A 13,595-nucleotide genomic window follows, 5' to 3' on the forward strand; every position below is an offset into this window, starting at 1 on the left:
TGTGTTGCCGCTCTCGATGCTTCTCCTCACCGGGACATGATGAGCTCCGCAGTCGACCAGCCCATGGCTGCTACCATGATCTTATATTCCCCTTTCCCCGCATTCTTCGACATGACAAGATGCAGCCCCACCAGGTCAGCCAAATCAACTGTCGACTTCATAAACTCCTGGACAGAGAAAACCAAACAACAATTTATTATTCACAGTAGTTTTTTTTTTTTACAGGGAAAGCAGCAAAATTTAATTTCATCACCCAAACCCGACCATCAGAATCGACAGCTCCCAAAATAGATAGAGTAAAACTCCCTCCACACTGTCCCCATCAAACACTCACAGGACAGGTACAGTACGGGGGTTAGATACAGAGTAAAACTCCCTCTACACTGTCCCCATCAAACACTCCCAGGACAGGTACAGCACGGGGGTTAGATACAGAGTAAAACTCCCTCTACACTGTCCCATCAAACACTCCCAGGACAGGTACAGCACGGGGGTTAGATACAGAGTAAAGCTCCCTCTACACTGTCCCCCATCAAACACTCCCAGGACAGGTACAGCACAGGGGTTAGATACAGAGTAAAGCTCCCTCTACACTGTCCCCATCAAACACTCCACTGAGCTTTTACTGGTGATTTTTCTGTTGCTGGTCTCAGTGTCCCTTTGTTACAAAGAGGGAAAACAAGCCAAGGATTCTGCTCCCTATCACCCCCTCTCTGTAACCTCCTTTAGCCCCTACAACCCTCCCTATCTCTCTAACCTCCTCCAGCCCCAACAACCCTCCCTATCTCTGTAACCTCCTCCAGCCCCAACAATCCTCCCAATCTCTGTAACCTCCTCCAGCCCCAACAACCCTCCCTATCTCTGTAACCTCCTCCAGTTCCCTACAACCCTCCCTATCTCTGTAACCTCCTCCAGCTCCTACAACCCTCCCTATCTCTGTAATCTCCTCCAGTCCCTACAACCCTCCCTATCTCAGTACCCTCCTCCAGTCTCGACAATCCTCCTTATCTCTGTAACCTCCTCCAGCCCTGACATCCCTCCCTATCTCTGTAACCTCCGCCAGCCCCAACAATCCTCCCTATCTCTGTAACCTCCTCCAGCCCCACCAACCCTCCCTCTCTGTAACCTCCTCCAGCCCTGACATCCCTCCCTATCTCTGTAACCTCCTCCAGCTCCCTGCAACCCTCCCTATCTCTGTAACCTCCTCCAGCCCCTACAACCCTCCCTATCTCTGTAATCTCCTCCAGCCCCTACAACCCTCCCTATCTCTGTACCCTCCTCCAGTCCCTACAACCCTCCTTATCTCTGTAACCCCCTCCAGCCCCTGCAACCCTCCGAGATTTCTGCACTCCCTCCAATTCCGTCCTCTCTCCCATCCCCCGATTCCAATCGCTCCACCATTGGCGGCCGTGCCTTCAGCTGCCTGGGGGCCCTAAGCTCCGGAATTCCCTCCCTAAACCTCTCCGCCTCTCTCTCTCTCTCTCCTCCTTTAAGACGCTCCTTAAAAAACGACCTCTCTGACCGAGCTTTTGGTCGCCGGTCCCCAATATCTCCTGATGCGGCTCGGGGTCAAATTTGGTCTGATTTATGCTCCTGTGAAGCACCTTGGGATGTTTTACAATGTTACTGTCGCTATATAAATGCACGTTGTTGTGACCTGATATGACCGGAGAAAAGACATTAAACACTCCAGAGGAAGCAGTGAAACCCCAAGCTGCAAACAATGAGTTGAGAGGAGCAGCCAATGGCACCAATCGGGATGTCCTGAAATGGGCAACCAATCCAATCTGGAACTGGCGGCCTGAGAATTCGGCAGGGCTCGTGTGTTGGGGAGATCATAACATCATATTAAACCGGCTCTGTCTTGGCGGCTGACAGACTGGATGGTGCAACTCAATCATAAACTCACCCCAATGAAATCGTAAACACCCACAGAGGCATCCCACGTGGGGAAGAATGTAGCGAGGAACATCATCTGGAGGAGGGAGCGGTAGGGAGGAGGGGAGGGGGGGGGGGGAGAGAGGGGTGGGGGGGGAGAGAGAGAGAGGGGTGGGGGGGGAGAGAGAGAGAGGGGTGGGGGGGGAGAGAGAGAGAGGGGTGGGGGGGAGAGAGAGAGAGGGGTGGGGGGGGGGAGAGAGAGAGAGGGGTGGGGGGGGAGAGAGAGAGAGGGGTGGGGGGGGAGAGAGAGAGAGGGGTGGGGGGGGAGAGAGAGAGAGGGGTGGGGGGGGAGAGAGAGAGAGGGGTGGGGGGGGGAGAGAGAGAGAGGGGTGGGGGGGGGAGAGAGAGAGAGGGGTGGGGGGGGAGAGAGAGAGAGGGGTGGGGGGGGAGAGAGAGAGAGGGGTGGGGGGGGAGAGAGAGAGAGGGGTGGGGGGGGAGAGAGAGAGAGGGGTGGGGGGGGAGAGAGAGAGAGGGGTGGGGGGGGAGAGAGAGAGAGGGGTGGGGGGGGAGAGAGAGAGAGGGGTGGGGGGGGGAGAGAGAGAGAGGGGTGGGGGGGGAGAGAGAGAGAGGGGTGGGGGGGGAGAGAGAGAGAGGGGTGGGGGGGGAGAGAGAGAGAGGGGGGAGGAGAGAGAGAGAGGGGGGGAGGAGAGAGAGAGAGGGGGGGAGGAGAGAGAGAGAGGGGGGGAGGAGAGAGAGAGAGGGGGGGAGGAGAGAGAGAGAGGGGGGGAGGAGAGAGAGAGAGGGGGGAGGAGAGAGAGAGAGGGGGGGAGGAGAGAGAGAGAGGGGGGAGGAGAGAGAGAGAGGGGGGGAGGAGAGAGAGAGAGGGGGGGAGGAGAGAGAGAGAGGGGGGGAGGAGAGAGAGAGAGGGGGGGAGGAGAGAGAGAGAGGAGGGGAGGAGAGAGAGAGAGGGGGGGAGGAGAGAGAGGAGGGGGGGAGGAGAGAGAGGAGGGGGGGAGGAGAGAGAGGAGGGGGGGAGGAGAGAGAGGAGGGGGGGAGGAGAGAGAGGAGGGGGGGAGGAGAGAGAGGAGGGGGGGAGGAGAGAGAGTGGGGGGGGGGAGGAGAGAGGGTGGGGGGGGGAGGAGAGAGGGTAGGGGGGGGAGGAGAGAGGGTAGGGGGGGGAGGAGAGAGGGTAGGGGGGGAGGAGAGAGGGTGGGGGGGGAGGAGAGAGGGTGGGGGGGGAGGAGAGAGGGTAGGGGGGGGAGGAGAGAGGGTAGGGGGGGAGGAGAGAGGGTAGGGGGGGGAGGAGAGAGGGTAGGGGGGGGAGGAGAGAGGGTAGGGGGGGAGGAGAGAGGGTAGGGGGGGGAGGAGAGAGGGTAGGGGGGGGAGGAGAGAGGGGAGGGGGGGAGGAGAGAGGGGAGGGGGGGAGGAGAGAGGGGAGGGGGGGAGGAGAGAGGGGAGGGGGGGGAGGAGAGAGGGGGGGGGGAGGAGAGAGGGGAGGGGGGGGAGGAGAGAGGGAGGGGGGGGAGGAGAGAGGGGAGGGGGGGGAGGAGAGAGGGGAGGGGGGGAGGAGAGAGGGGAGGGGGGGGAGGAGAGAGGGGAGGGGGGGGAGGAGAGAGGGGAGGGGGGGGAGAGAGAGGGGAGGGGGGGGGGGAGGAGAGAGGGGAGGGGGGGGGAGGAGAGGGGGAGGGGGGGGGAGGAGAGAGGGGAGGGGGGGGAGGAGAGAGGGGAGGGGGGGGAGGAGAGAGGGGAGGGGGGGGAGGAGAGAGGGGAGGGGGGGGAGGAGAGAGGGGAGGGGGGGGAGGAGAGAGGGGAGGGGGGGGAGGAGAGAGGGGAGGGGGGGGAGGAGTGAGGGGAGGGGGGGGAGGAGAGAGGGGAGGGGGGGGAGGAGAGAGGGGAGGGGGGGAGGAGAGAGGGGAGGGGGGGGGGGGGAGGAGAGAGGGGAGGGGGGGGGGGAGGAGAGAGGGGGTGGGGAGGGGGGGAGGAGAGAGGGGAGGGGGGGGGGGGAGGAGAGGGGGGGAGGGGGGGGAGGAGAGAGGGGAGGGGGGGGGGAGGAGAGAGGGGGGGAGGGGGAGGGGGGGGAGGGGTGTGGGGGTGGGGGAGGGGGGGGAGGAGAGAGGGGAGGGGGGGGGGGAGGAGAGAGGGGGGGGGGGGGGGGAGGAGGAGGTGGGGTGGGGGGGGGGAGAGAGGGGAGGGGGGGGTGGAGGAGGGGAGGGGGGGGGGGAGGTGGGGGGAGGGGGGTGGGGGGGAGGTGAGGGGGAGGGGGGGGGTGAGTGAGGGTGGGGGGGGGGAGGAGAGAGGGGGTGGGGGGGGGAGGAGAGTGGGTGGGGGGGGGAGGTGAGGGGTGGGGGGGGGGAGGAGTGAGGGAGGGGGGGGGGGTGAGAGGGGGTGGGGGGGAGGAGAGAGGGGGGGGGGGGGAGGAGAGGGGTGGGGGGGGGTGGAGAGAGGGGTGGGGGGGGGAGGAGAGAGGGGTGGGGGGGGGAGGAGAGTGGGGTGGGGGGGGTGGAGAGAGGGGAGGGGGGGGGAGGAGAGAGGGGGGGGGGGAGGAGAGTGGGGGGGGGGGAGGAGTGAGGGGGGGGGGGAGTGAGTGGGGGGGGGGAGTGTGAGGTGGGGGGGGGAGTGGTGGGGGGGGGGGAGGTGTGAGGGGAGGGGGGTGTGGGGTGGGGGGGGGGGTGGAGGAGGGGGGGGGGAGGGTGTGGGGGGGGGGAGGAGGGGGGGGGGGTGGTGTGGGGGGGGGTGTGGGGGGGGAGGGTGGGGGGGGGGTGTGAGGGTGGGGGGGGGTGTGTGGGGGGGTGTGTGGGGTGGGGGAGGGTGTGGGGGGGGGAGGAGGGAGGGGGGGGGGTGGTGAGGGTGGGGGGGGGTTGTGAGGGAGGGTGGGGGGGGGGGGTGAGGGAGGGTGGGGGGGGTGAGAGGGAGGGGGTGGGGGGGGGGGGGAGAGAGGGTGGGGGGGGGGGGAGTGAAGGGAGGGGGGGGGGGGGGTGAGGGGGGGGGGGGGGAGGGAGGGGGGGGGGGTGGGTGTGGGGGGGGGGGTTGAGAGGGGGGGGGTGGGGGGGGGGGTGAGAGGGAGGGGGGGGGGGGGAGGTGGGTGGGGGGGGGGGAGTGATGGGAGGGGGGGGGGGGTGAGGGAGGGGGGGGGGTGTGAGGGAGGGGGGGGGGGTGGTTGGGTGGGGGGGGTGGGTGGGGTGGGGGGGGGGAGGGTTGGGGGGGGGGGTGTGTGTGGGGGGGGGGTGGGGGGGGGGTGAGTTGGGGGGGGGGGGAGATGGGTGGGGGGGGGGGAGTGATGGGTGGGGGGGGGGGTTGGAGGGGGGGGGTGGGGGTGGGAGGGAGGGGGGGGGGGGGGGGTGGGTTGGGTGGGGGGGGGGGAGTGAAGGGGGGGGGGGGGGTGTGAGGGGGGGGGGGGGGTGAGGGGGGGGGGGGTGGTTGGGAGGGGGGGGGGGAGGGGTGGGGGGGGGTGAGAAGGGAGGGGGGGGGGGGGTGGAGTGGGTGGGGGGGGGGGGTGTTGGGGGGGGGGGGGTTGGTGGGGGGGGGTGTGGGGGGGGGGGGGTGTGTGGGGGGGGGGGGTTGAGGGAGGGTTGGGGGGGGGGTGTTGGTGGGGGGGGGGTGGGGGGGGGGGTTGGGAGGGGGGGGGGGGTGGGGAGGGTTGGGTGGGGGGGGGTGTGAAGGGTGGGGGGGGGGTGTTGGTGGGGGGGGGGTTGTGTTTGGTGGGGGGGGTTGTGTTGTGGGGGGTTTTTGGTGGGGGTTTGTTGGGTGGGGGGGGGGTTGTTTGGTGGTGGGGGGTTGGTGGGTGGGGGGTGTTGGGGGGGGGTGTGTTGGTGGGGGGGGGGAGTGTTGGGTTGGGGGGGGGGGAGAGAAGGGAGGGGGGGGGGAGGAGGGAGGTGGGGGGGGGGTTGGTTGGTGGGGGGGGTTGGAGGGGGGGGGGGTGAAGGAGGGGGGGGGAGAGAAGGGAGGGGGGGGGGAGAGAGAGAGAAGGGAGGGGGGGGGGAGAGAAGGGAGGGGGTAGGGAGAAAAACAAGGCAATCAGTGTCACTCCACATCACCCAATGAACCTGAGACCCCCAAACAAACCCCACCCGAGACCCTCAATCACTCACTCACACTCGTTCTGTCCAGGTGTGACAGGCTCACACTCGCTCACACACCGTCCGGGTGTAACAGGCTCAAACCCTCACTGTCTGGGGTTGACACACTCACTCTCTCACCGTCCGGGTGTGACACACTCACTCTCTCACTGTCCGGTTGCGACACACTCACTCTCTCACCGTCCGGGTGTGACACACTCACTCTCTCACCGTCCGGTTGTGACACACTCACTCTCTCACTGTCTGGGTGTGACACACTCACTCTCTCACTGTCTGGGTGCGACACACTCACTCTCTCACTGTCTGGGTGCGACACACTCACTCTCTCACTGTCCGGTTGTGACACACTCACTCTCTCACTGTCTGGGTGTGACACACTCACACTGTCTGGGTGTGACACACTCACACTGTCTGGGTGTGACACACTCACACTCTCACTGTCCGGTTGTGACACACTCACACTCTCACTGTCTGGGTGTGACACACTCACACTCTCACTGTCTGGGTGTGACACATTCACACTCTCACTGTCTGGGTGTGACACATTCACACTCTCACTGTCTGGGTGTGACACATTCACACTCTCACTGTCTGGGTGTGACACACTCACACTCTCACTGTCTGGGTGTGACACACTCACACTGTCCGGGTGTGACACACTCACACTGTCCGGGTGTGACACACTCACACTGTCTGGGTGTGACACACTCACACTCTCACTGTCTGGGTGTGACACACTCACACTGTCTGGGTGTGACACACTCACACTGTCTGGGTGTGACACACTCACACTCTCACTGTCTGGGTGTGACACACTCACACTGTCTGGGTGTGACACACTCTCACTGTCTGGTGAAGGGCTGTACGTTACAGCAGCTCCTATTGGGTTGGGAAGACTGGGGAATGGGCTCGAGGTCTTACCTTACAGAGCTGTACAAATAGATATGTGGCACCAGCCTGAACACACCTCCAGAAGGCATTGTACTCTGAGCTAGAAGAGAGAACAGGTACAACATCACAGAACAATACAGGAACAGGAGGAGGCCACCCAGTGTGGATAGCTTTCCAGGGGAGAGAGTTCCAGATTCCCACTCCCCTTCGTGTGAAGAAGTGCTTCCTGACATCACCCCTGAACGGCCTGGCTCTGATTTTAAGGTTCTGCCCCCTTGTTCTGGACTCCCCCCCTCCCCCCCCACCAGAGGAAATAGTTTCTCTCTATCGACCCGATCGAATCCTTTAATCATCTTAAACCCCCCTCGATTCGATCACTCGAGGGAATACAAGCCCAGTCTGTACAACCCGTCCTCGTAATTTAACCCTTTCAGCCCCGGGATCATTCTGGTGAATCTGCACTGCACCCTGCCCCCGAGGACAGTATATTGGTCCCGAGGGGCAGGGGACCCAGAACTGAACACAGTGACTGCAGACGGGGTCTGAGCAGAGCTTTGGCACTGAATCCCATTGGTGAGTAGGGGAGAGGGAGGGTACTGAGGCCCATCACTGAATCCCATCGGTCGGAGGGGGACCCTGAGTCCCATCGGTCAGGGGAGGTTGAGGGGGACCCTGAGTCCCATCGGTCAGGGGAGGTTGAGGGGGACCCCGAGTCCCATCGGTCAGGGGGAGAGGGAGGGTACTGAGGCCCATCACTGAATCCCATCGGTCGGAGGGGGACCCCGAGTCCCATTGGTCGGGGGAGGGGGGACCCCCGAGTACCATCGGTCATGGGAGGTCGGAGGGGGGGGGACCCCGAGTCCCATCGGTCAGGGGAGGTCGGAGGGGGGCGGGGCCCCGAGTCCCATTGGTCAGGGGTGGTCGGAGGGCGGACCCCGAGTCCCATTGGTCAGGGGTGGTCGGAGGGCGGACCCCGAGTCCCATGAGTCAGGGGAGGTTGCGGGGGGGGGGGACCCCGAGTCCCGTGAGTCAGGGGAGGTCGGAGGGGGAGAGACCCCGAGTCCCATTGGTCAGGGGAGGTCGGAGGGTGGGGACCCCGAGTCCCATTGGTCAGGGGAGGTCGGAGGGACCCAGAGTCCCATTGGTCAGGGGAGGTCGGAGGGACCCAGAGTCCCATTGGTCAGGGGAGGTCGGAAGGGGGGGACCCCGAGTCCCATCGGTCAGGGGAGGTCGGAGGGGGGGGACCCCGAGTCCCATTGGTCAGGGGAGGTCGGAGGGGGGGGGGGACCCAGAGTCCCATCGGTCAGGGGAGGTCGGATGGGACCCCGAGTCCCATCGGTCAGGGGTGTTCGGAGGGGGGGGACCCCGTGCCATTGGTCAGGGGAGGTCGGAGGGGGGGGACCCCGAGTCCCATCGGTCGAGGGAGGTTGGAGGGGGGGGGACCCCCGAGTCCCATCGGTCAGGGGAGGTCGGAGGGGGGGGGGGGGACACCGAGTCCCATTGGTCAGGGGAGGTCGGAGGGGGGGGGGGGGACACCGAGTCCCATTGGTCAGGGGAGGTCGGAGGGGGGGGACCCCCGAGTCCCATTGGTCAGGGGAGGTCGGAGGGGGGGGGGGGGACACCGAGTCCCATTGGTCAGGGGAGGTCGGAGGGGGGGGACCCCCGAGTCCCATTGGTCAGGGGAGGTCGGAGGGGGGGGGGACCCAGAGTCCCATTGGTCAGGGGAGGTCGGAGGGGGGGGGGGGGGACACCGAGTCCCATTGGTCAGGGGAGGTCGGAGGGGGGGGACCCCCGAGTCCCATTGGTCAGGGGAGGTCGGAGGGGGGGGGGGACCCAGAGTCCCATTGGTCAGGGGAGGTCGGATGGGACCCTGGGTCCCATCGGTCAGGGGAGGTTGGAGGGGGGGGGGACCCCGAGTCCCATTGGTCAGGGGAGGTCGGAGGGGGGGGACCCCCGAGTCCCATTGGTCAGGGGAGGTCGGAGGGGGGGGGGGACCCAGAGTCCCATTGGTCAGGGGAGGTCGGATGGGACCCTGGGTCCCATCGGTCAGGGGAGGTTGGAGGGGGGGGGGACCCCGAGTCCCATTGGTCAGGGGAGGTTGGAGGGGGGGGGGGACCCCGAGTCCCATTGGTCAGGGGAGGTCGGGGAGGGGGGGGGGGGACCCCGAGTCCCATCGGTCAGGGGAGGTCGGAGGGGGAGAGACCCCGAGTCCCGTGAGTCAGGGGAGCCCCATTGGCGATGGTACTGAGGCCAAAAGCACCCCCTCCCCAGGTTCAGCTCGGTCCATGGGGCTCATTAATTATGCATGCGTTATGCTAATCAGCGGCCCGACGTCACTGAAGGTATGCTAATGACCGCGACGAAACACAACATTATGCTAATCAGCAGCGTGACGTCACAAAGCGTATGCTAATTAGCGCGTGGTGGAGAACGCGCATTTTAATGAGCGCTGACGTCAGGGACGTTATGCTAATGAGCTGGCTCATGGCGGCAGCGCTGCTACTCACAGCCCCGTGCACTTGTAGGCGATGAAGTAAGGGAAGTAGGCCAGGGCGAAGCAGTTGCCGAAGTGGAACAGGGTCATGGCGCGGCCGGGGCAGGAAAGGCCCGAGGCCTCCACTTCACACCGGAGACGAGAGAGAGAGAGAAGCCGGAAACGACGCCGAGCCGTCCGCTTCCGCCCCACCGGAAGCCGGTCCCTCCACTTCTTCCCCCCCCCGGGGTCGGGAGAAAGGTTCCGGCCACCTCTGCGCCTGCGTCACTCTCAATTCCCCTCCCCCCCCCCTCCTTGTCACCATGGTAACCCCAGGGCCAGGGAGGAGATGGTGGTGGTGGGGGGTGGGGGGAGGAGGAAGGAGGCCATTGCCCCATTGGCACCCACCCAGCCACTCACAGGCTTACCGTATCACACAGCACAGGAGGAGGCCGCTCGGCCCGTCCTGTCCGTGCTGCCTCTCTGTCAGAGCAACTCAGCTGGTCCCACTGGGGCCTTTTCCCCTGTAGCCCCCGCACAACTTTACTCTTCACATCATTATCCAATTGCCTTTTGAAATCCGCCATCGAATGTGCCTCCACCACACTCTCAGACAGCACATTCCACATCCCAAACACTCGCTGACCAAAAAACTTTTCCCACATCCCCCCTCCCCCCCTCCCCCTCAAGCCGCCATTGCTTCTTTCACCAATCGCCTTAAATCGGTGTCCTCTGACTCTCCATCCTTCCACCAACGGGAACAGTTTCTCCCGATCGAGTCTGTCCAGTGTCCTGGTGATTTCGAACACCTCGATCAAATCTCCTCTCTAAGGAGAACAGTCCCCAGCTTCTCCAATCTATCCACGTAACTGAAGTCCCTCATCCCTGGAACCGTTCTGATGAATCTTTTCTGCACCCTCTCGAAAGCCTTCACATCCTTCCTAATGTGTGGTGCCCAGAATTGGACACAATACTCTAGTTGAGGCCGAACTAGTGTTTTATAAAGTTTCATAACTTCCTGTTTTTCGTCTCAAGGCTCCTATTCATAAAGATCGGGATCCCGATGGCTTATTAACCGCTTTCTCAACCTGTCCTGCCACCTTCATTGATTTGTGCACATATACCCCCAGGTCTCTCTGCTCCTGCACCCACTTTATTATTGTACCCTTTATTTTATATTGTCTCTCCTCGTTCTTCCTACCAAAATGTATCACTTCACACTTCCCTGCATTAAATTCCATCTTCCCCCTGTCCGCAGCCTCACAGCTCCAGCGACCCGGGTTCAATTCTTGGTACTGCCTGTGTGGAGTTTGCAAGTTCTCCCTGTGTCTACGTGGGTTTCCTCCGGATGCTCCAGTTTCCTCCCACATGCCAAAGACTTGCTGGTTGATAGGTAAATTGGCCATTATAAATTGCCCCTAGTAGGTGGTAGGGAAATATAGGGACAGGTGGGGATGTGGTAAGAATATGGAATTAGTGTAGGATTAGTATAAATCTGTGGTTGATGGTCGGCACAGACTCGGTGGGCCGAAGGGCCTGTTTCAGTGCTGTATCTCTAAACTAAACTATACCTTACTCCAGTCTGAAACATAACCGTTCACCACTACTCTCTGTTTCCTGTCACTCTGCCAACTGCATCTGCATGCTGCTACTGTCTCTTTTCATGGGCTTCAACTTTACTCTCAGTCTGTCATGTGGCACTTTGTCAAACGCCTTTTGGACGTCCGTGTACACCACATCAACTGCGTTACCCTCATAGACCCTCTCTGTTACCTCCTCAAAAAGCTATGACTTGGCAAAATCTCTGGCCTGCCACCAACACTTTGATTTTTGATTTTTGTGAGGTCTGGCGTAGGAGGGTCTAGAATTGACCACTTTTCCGTTTCTCAGACATACATCTCCTGTGCTCTAGCACCTTCCGTGCGGCTGGTGCCATGCTCGGACCACTGCCTGGTGTGGGCGGAGTTCACTCTGCTCCGCACGCGGGCGGGGTCCGCGTACTGGCACTTTAACAACCGGCTGCTGGCGGACGAGCGATTCCGGGACTCGTTCCGTCGATTCTGGGCCGACTGGAGGAAAAAGCCGGGGGGGGGGGGGGGGTGTGGCTTCCCCTTCTTGAGGTGATGGTGGGATGTGGGCAAGACTCACATCCGTGTCATCTGTCAGGAGTACGCGAAGAGGTCGACCTGGAGGCGGGAAGCCGAGATTGGGTGCCGAGAGAGGGAGGTGCTCGACTTGGAGTCCCGCCTTGGTCATGCCGTCGCGGACCCAGCCCTGTGGCAGGCGTATAAAGAGAAGAAGGACGCGCTGAGGGACCTGCAGCTGGTAGGGTCCCGAGGCACGTACGTGAGGTCGCAGATCCAGATCCTGGAAGATTTGGACCACGCCTCTCCCTTCTTCTACTCGCTGGAACAAATGCAGGGGGTCCGTAAGCAGATCCTGGGGCTGCTGGCTGACAACAGATCCCTTGACTTGGATCCGGAGGGAAATGATGCCCAGGCCTGAGCCTATTACCGTGCCCTGTTTTCTCCGGATCTGCCCCGCCACGGTCAGCACGGAGGGCGCCGAGCGGCTCGATGCGTTGTCTCCTCTGGTGGAGCAAACCGATGCCTTTGACCAGCTCTTGAGGGACAGGTCCCCAGAACGGGATGGGCTGACTGTGGAGTTCCACAGGGCGGTCTGGGATGTCCAGGGCGAGGGCCTGACTACGTGCGGGTCCTGGGGGAGATGCCCCTCTCGTGGCGCAGGGCGATCTCCGCTTACTTAAGAACTGCCGTCCGATCTCCCTCCTCAGCACGGATTATAAGATCTTTGCCCGGGCTATGTCTACTCGCCTGGGCTCTGTGCTGGCCCACATGATCCACCCCGACCAGTCCGACACGGTCGCGGGCCGGTCCATCCAGGACAACATCCACCTGGTCCGAGGACCTGATCCATCTTTCCCAGAGGACTGGTCAGTCGGTCGCCTTTCTCTCCCTCGATCAGGAGAAGGCGTTCGACAGGGTGGATCACGATTACCTTTTCGGGACTCTGCGCCCTTTCGGACTCGGGCCGCATTTCGTGGCCCGGGTCTGACTTTCATACGCCGCCGCAGAGCGTCTAGTCAAAGTTAACGGGTCCTTGACGGCGCCCCTTCGATTTGGGAGAGGAGTGCGTCAGGGGTGCCCCATGTCCGGCCAATTGTATACCATCTGCGTGGAGCCCTTCCTGTGCCTGCTTTTTGTTCCCCAAAAATATACTTTATTCATAAAAATCAGTAAAAAATACATTACAAAACAGTTGAAAACTGCACCGAGTTGACATTCCAGAAAGTGCAAAGGAAATCAGTTTTCTTCAATATAGGAGTGAGCTGCCTTCATTTTACATACAATGTACATTTTGCAGCAAACCCATATTTGGTGAATACAGCCCGAGGGGATTTACACAGGTTCCAGCCCCTCAGTTCAGCTTGGTGGAAGGACCTTACACAGTGGTCTTTCCCCATTGAGCCTTTGCTGTGGCTGCCCCAAGCTTTAGTGAGTCCCTCTGCACGTAGTCCTGGACCTTGGAATGTGCCAGTCTGCAACACTCGGTCGTGGACAACTCTTTGCGCTGGAAGACCAACAAGTTTCAGGCAGACCAAAGGGCGTCTTTCACCGAATTGATGGTCCTCCAGCAGCAGTTGATGTTTGTCTCGGTGTGCGTCCCTGGGACCAGCCCGTAGAGCACAGACTCCTGTGTTACAGAGCTGCTTGGGATGAACCTTGACAAAAACCACTGCGTCTCTTTCCACACCTGCTTTGCAAAGACACATTCCAGGAGGAGGTGGGCAACCGTCTCTTCCCCACCACAGCCACCGCGGGGGCATTGTGCAGAGGGGGCGAGACTTCGGGCGTGCAGGAAGTATCTGACGGGGAGGGCCCTTCTCACCACCAGCCAAGCTACGTCTTGGTGCTTGTTTGAAAGTTCTGGTGATGAGGCATTCTGCCAAATGACTTTGGCGGTCTGCTCTGGGAACCATCCGACAGGATCCACCATCTCCTTTTCCCGTAGGGCTTTGAGGACATTCCGTGCAGACCACTGCCTGATGGACCGGTGGTCAAAGGTGTTTTCCCGCTGAAACTTTCCCACGAAGGATAGGTGGTACGGCACAGTCCAACTGGATGGAGCGTTCCGCGGCAATGTGACCAGGCCCATCCTTCGCAACACCAGGGACAGATAGAACCTCAGCACGTAGTGGCACTTGGAGTTTGCGTACTGGGGTTTGACACAGCTTGATGCAGCCGCACACGATGGTG

At 62.3% G+C, this 13,595-nt stretch overlaps 1 protein-coding gene across 1 annotated transcript in view; it reads right to left on the reverse strand.

Annotated features, from left to right (window-relative positions):
• The window catches only part of tmem147 (transmembrane protein 147), an 11,670-nt gene extending 2,113 nt beyond the window's left edge, over positions 1–9,557 (reverse strand). The window contains exons 1-4 of the mRNA XM_068018745.1: positions 9,353–9,557; positions 6,876–6,945; positions 1,910–1,975; positions 31–167 (exon numbers count right to left, since the gene is read on the reverse strand). Of these exons, the coding sequence (XP_067874846.1) occupies positions 31–167; positions 1,910–1,975; positions 6,876–6,945; positions 9,353–9,429 (350 nt within the window). The 5' untranslated portion in view covers positions 9,430–9,557. The remainder of the gene's footprint in view (positions 1–30; positions 168–1,909; positions 1,976–6,875; positions 6,946–9,352) is intronic.
• Positions 9,558–13,595: the final 4,038 nt, after the last annotated feature.

This window comes from Heterodontus francisci, chromosome 39 (assembly GCF_036365525.1).
Source record: "Heterodontus francisci isolate sHetFra1 chromosome 39, sHetFra1.hap1, whole genome shotgun sequence".
Lineage (NCBI taxonomy): Eukaryota > Metazoa > Chordata > Chondrichthyes > Heterodontiformes > Heterodontidae > Heterodontus > Heterodontus francisci.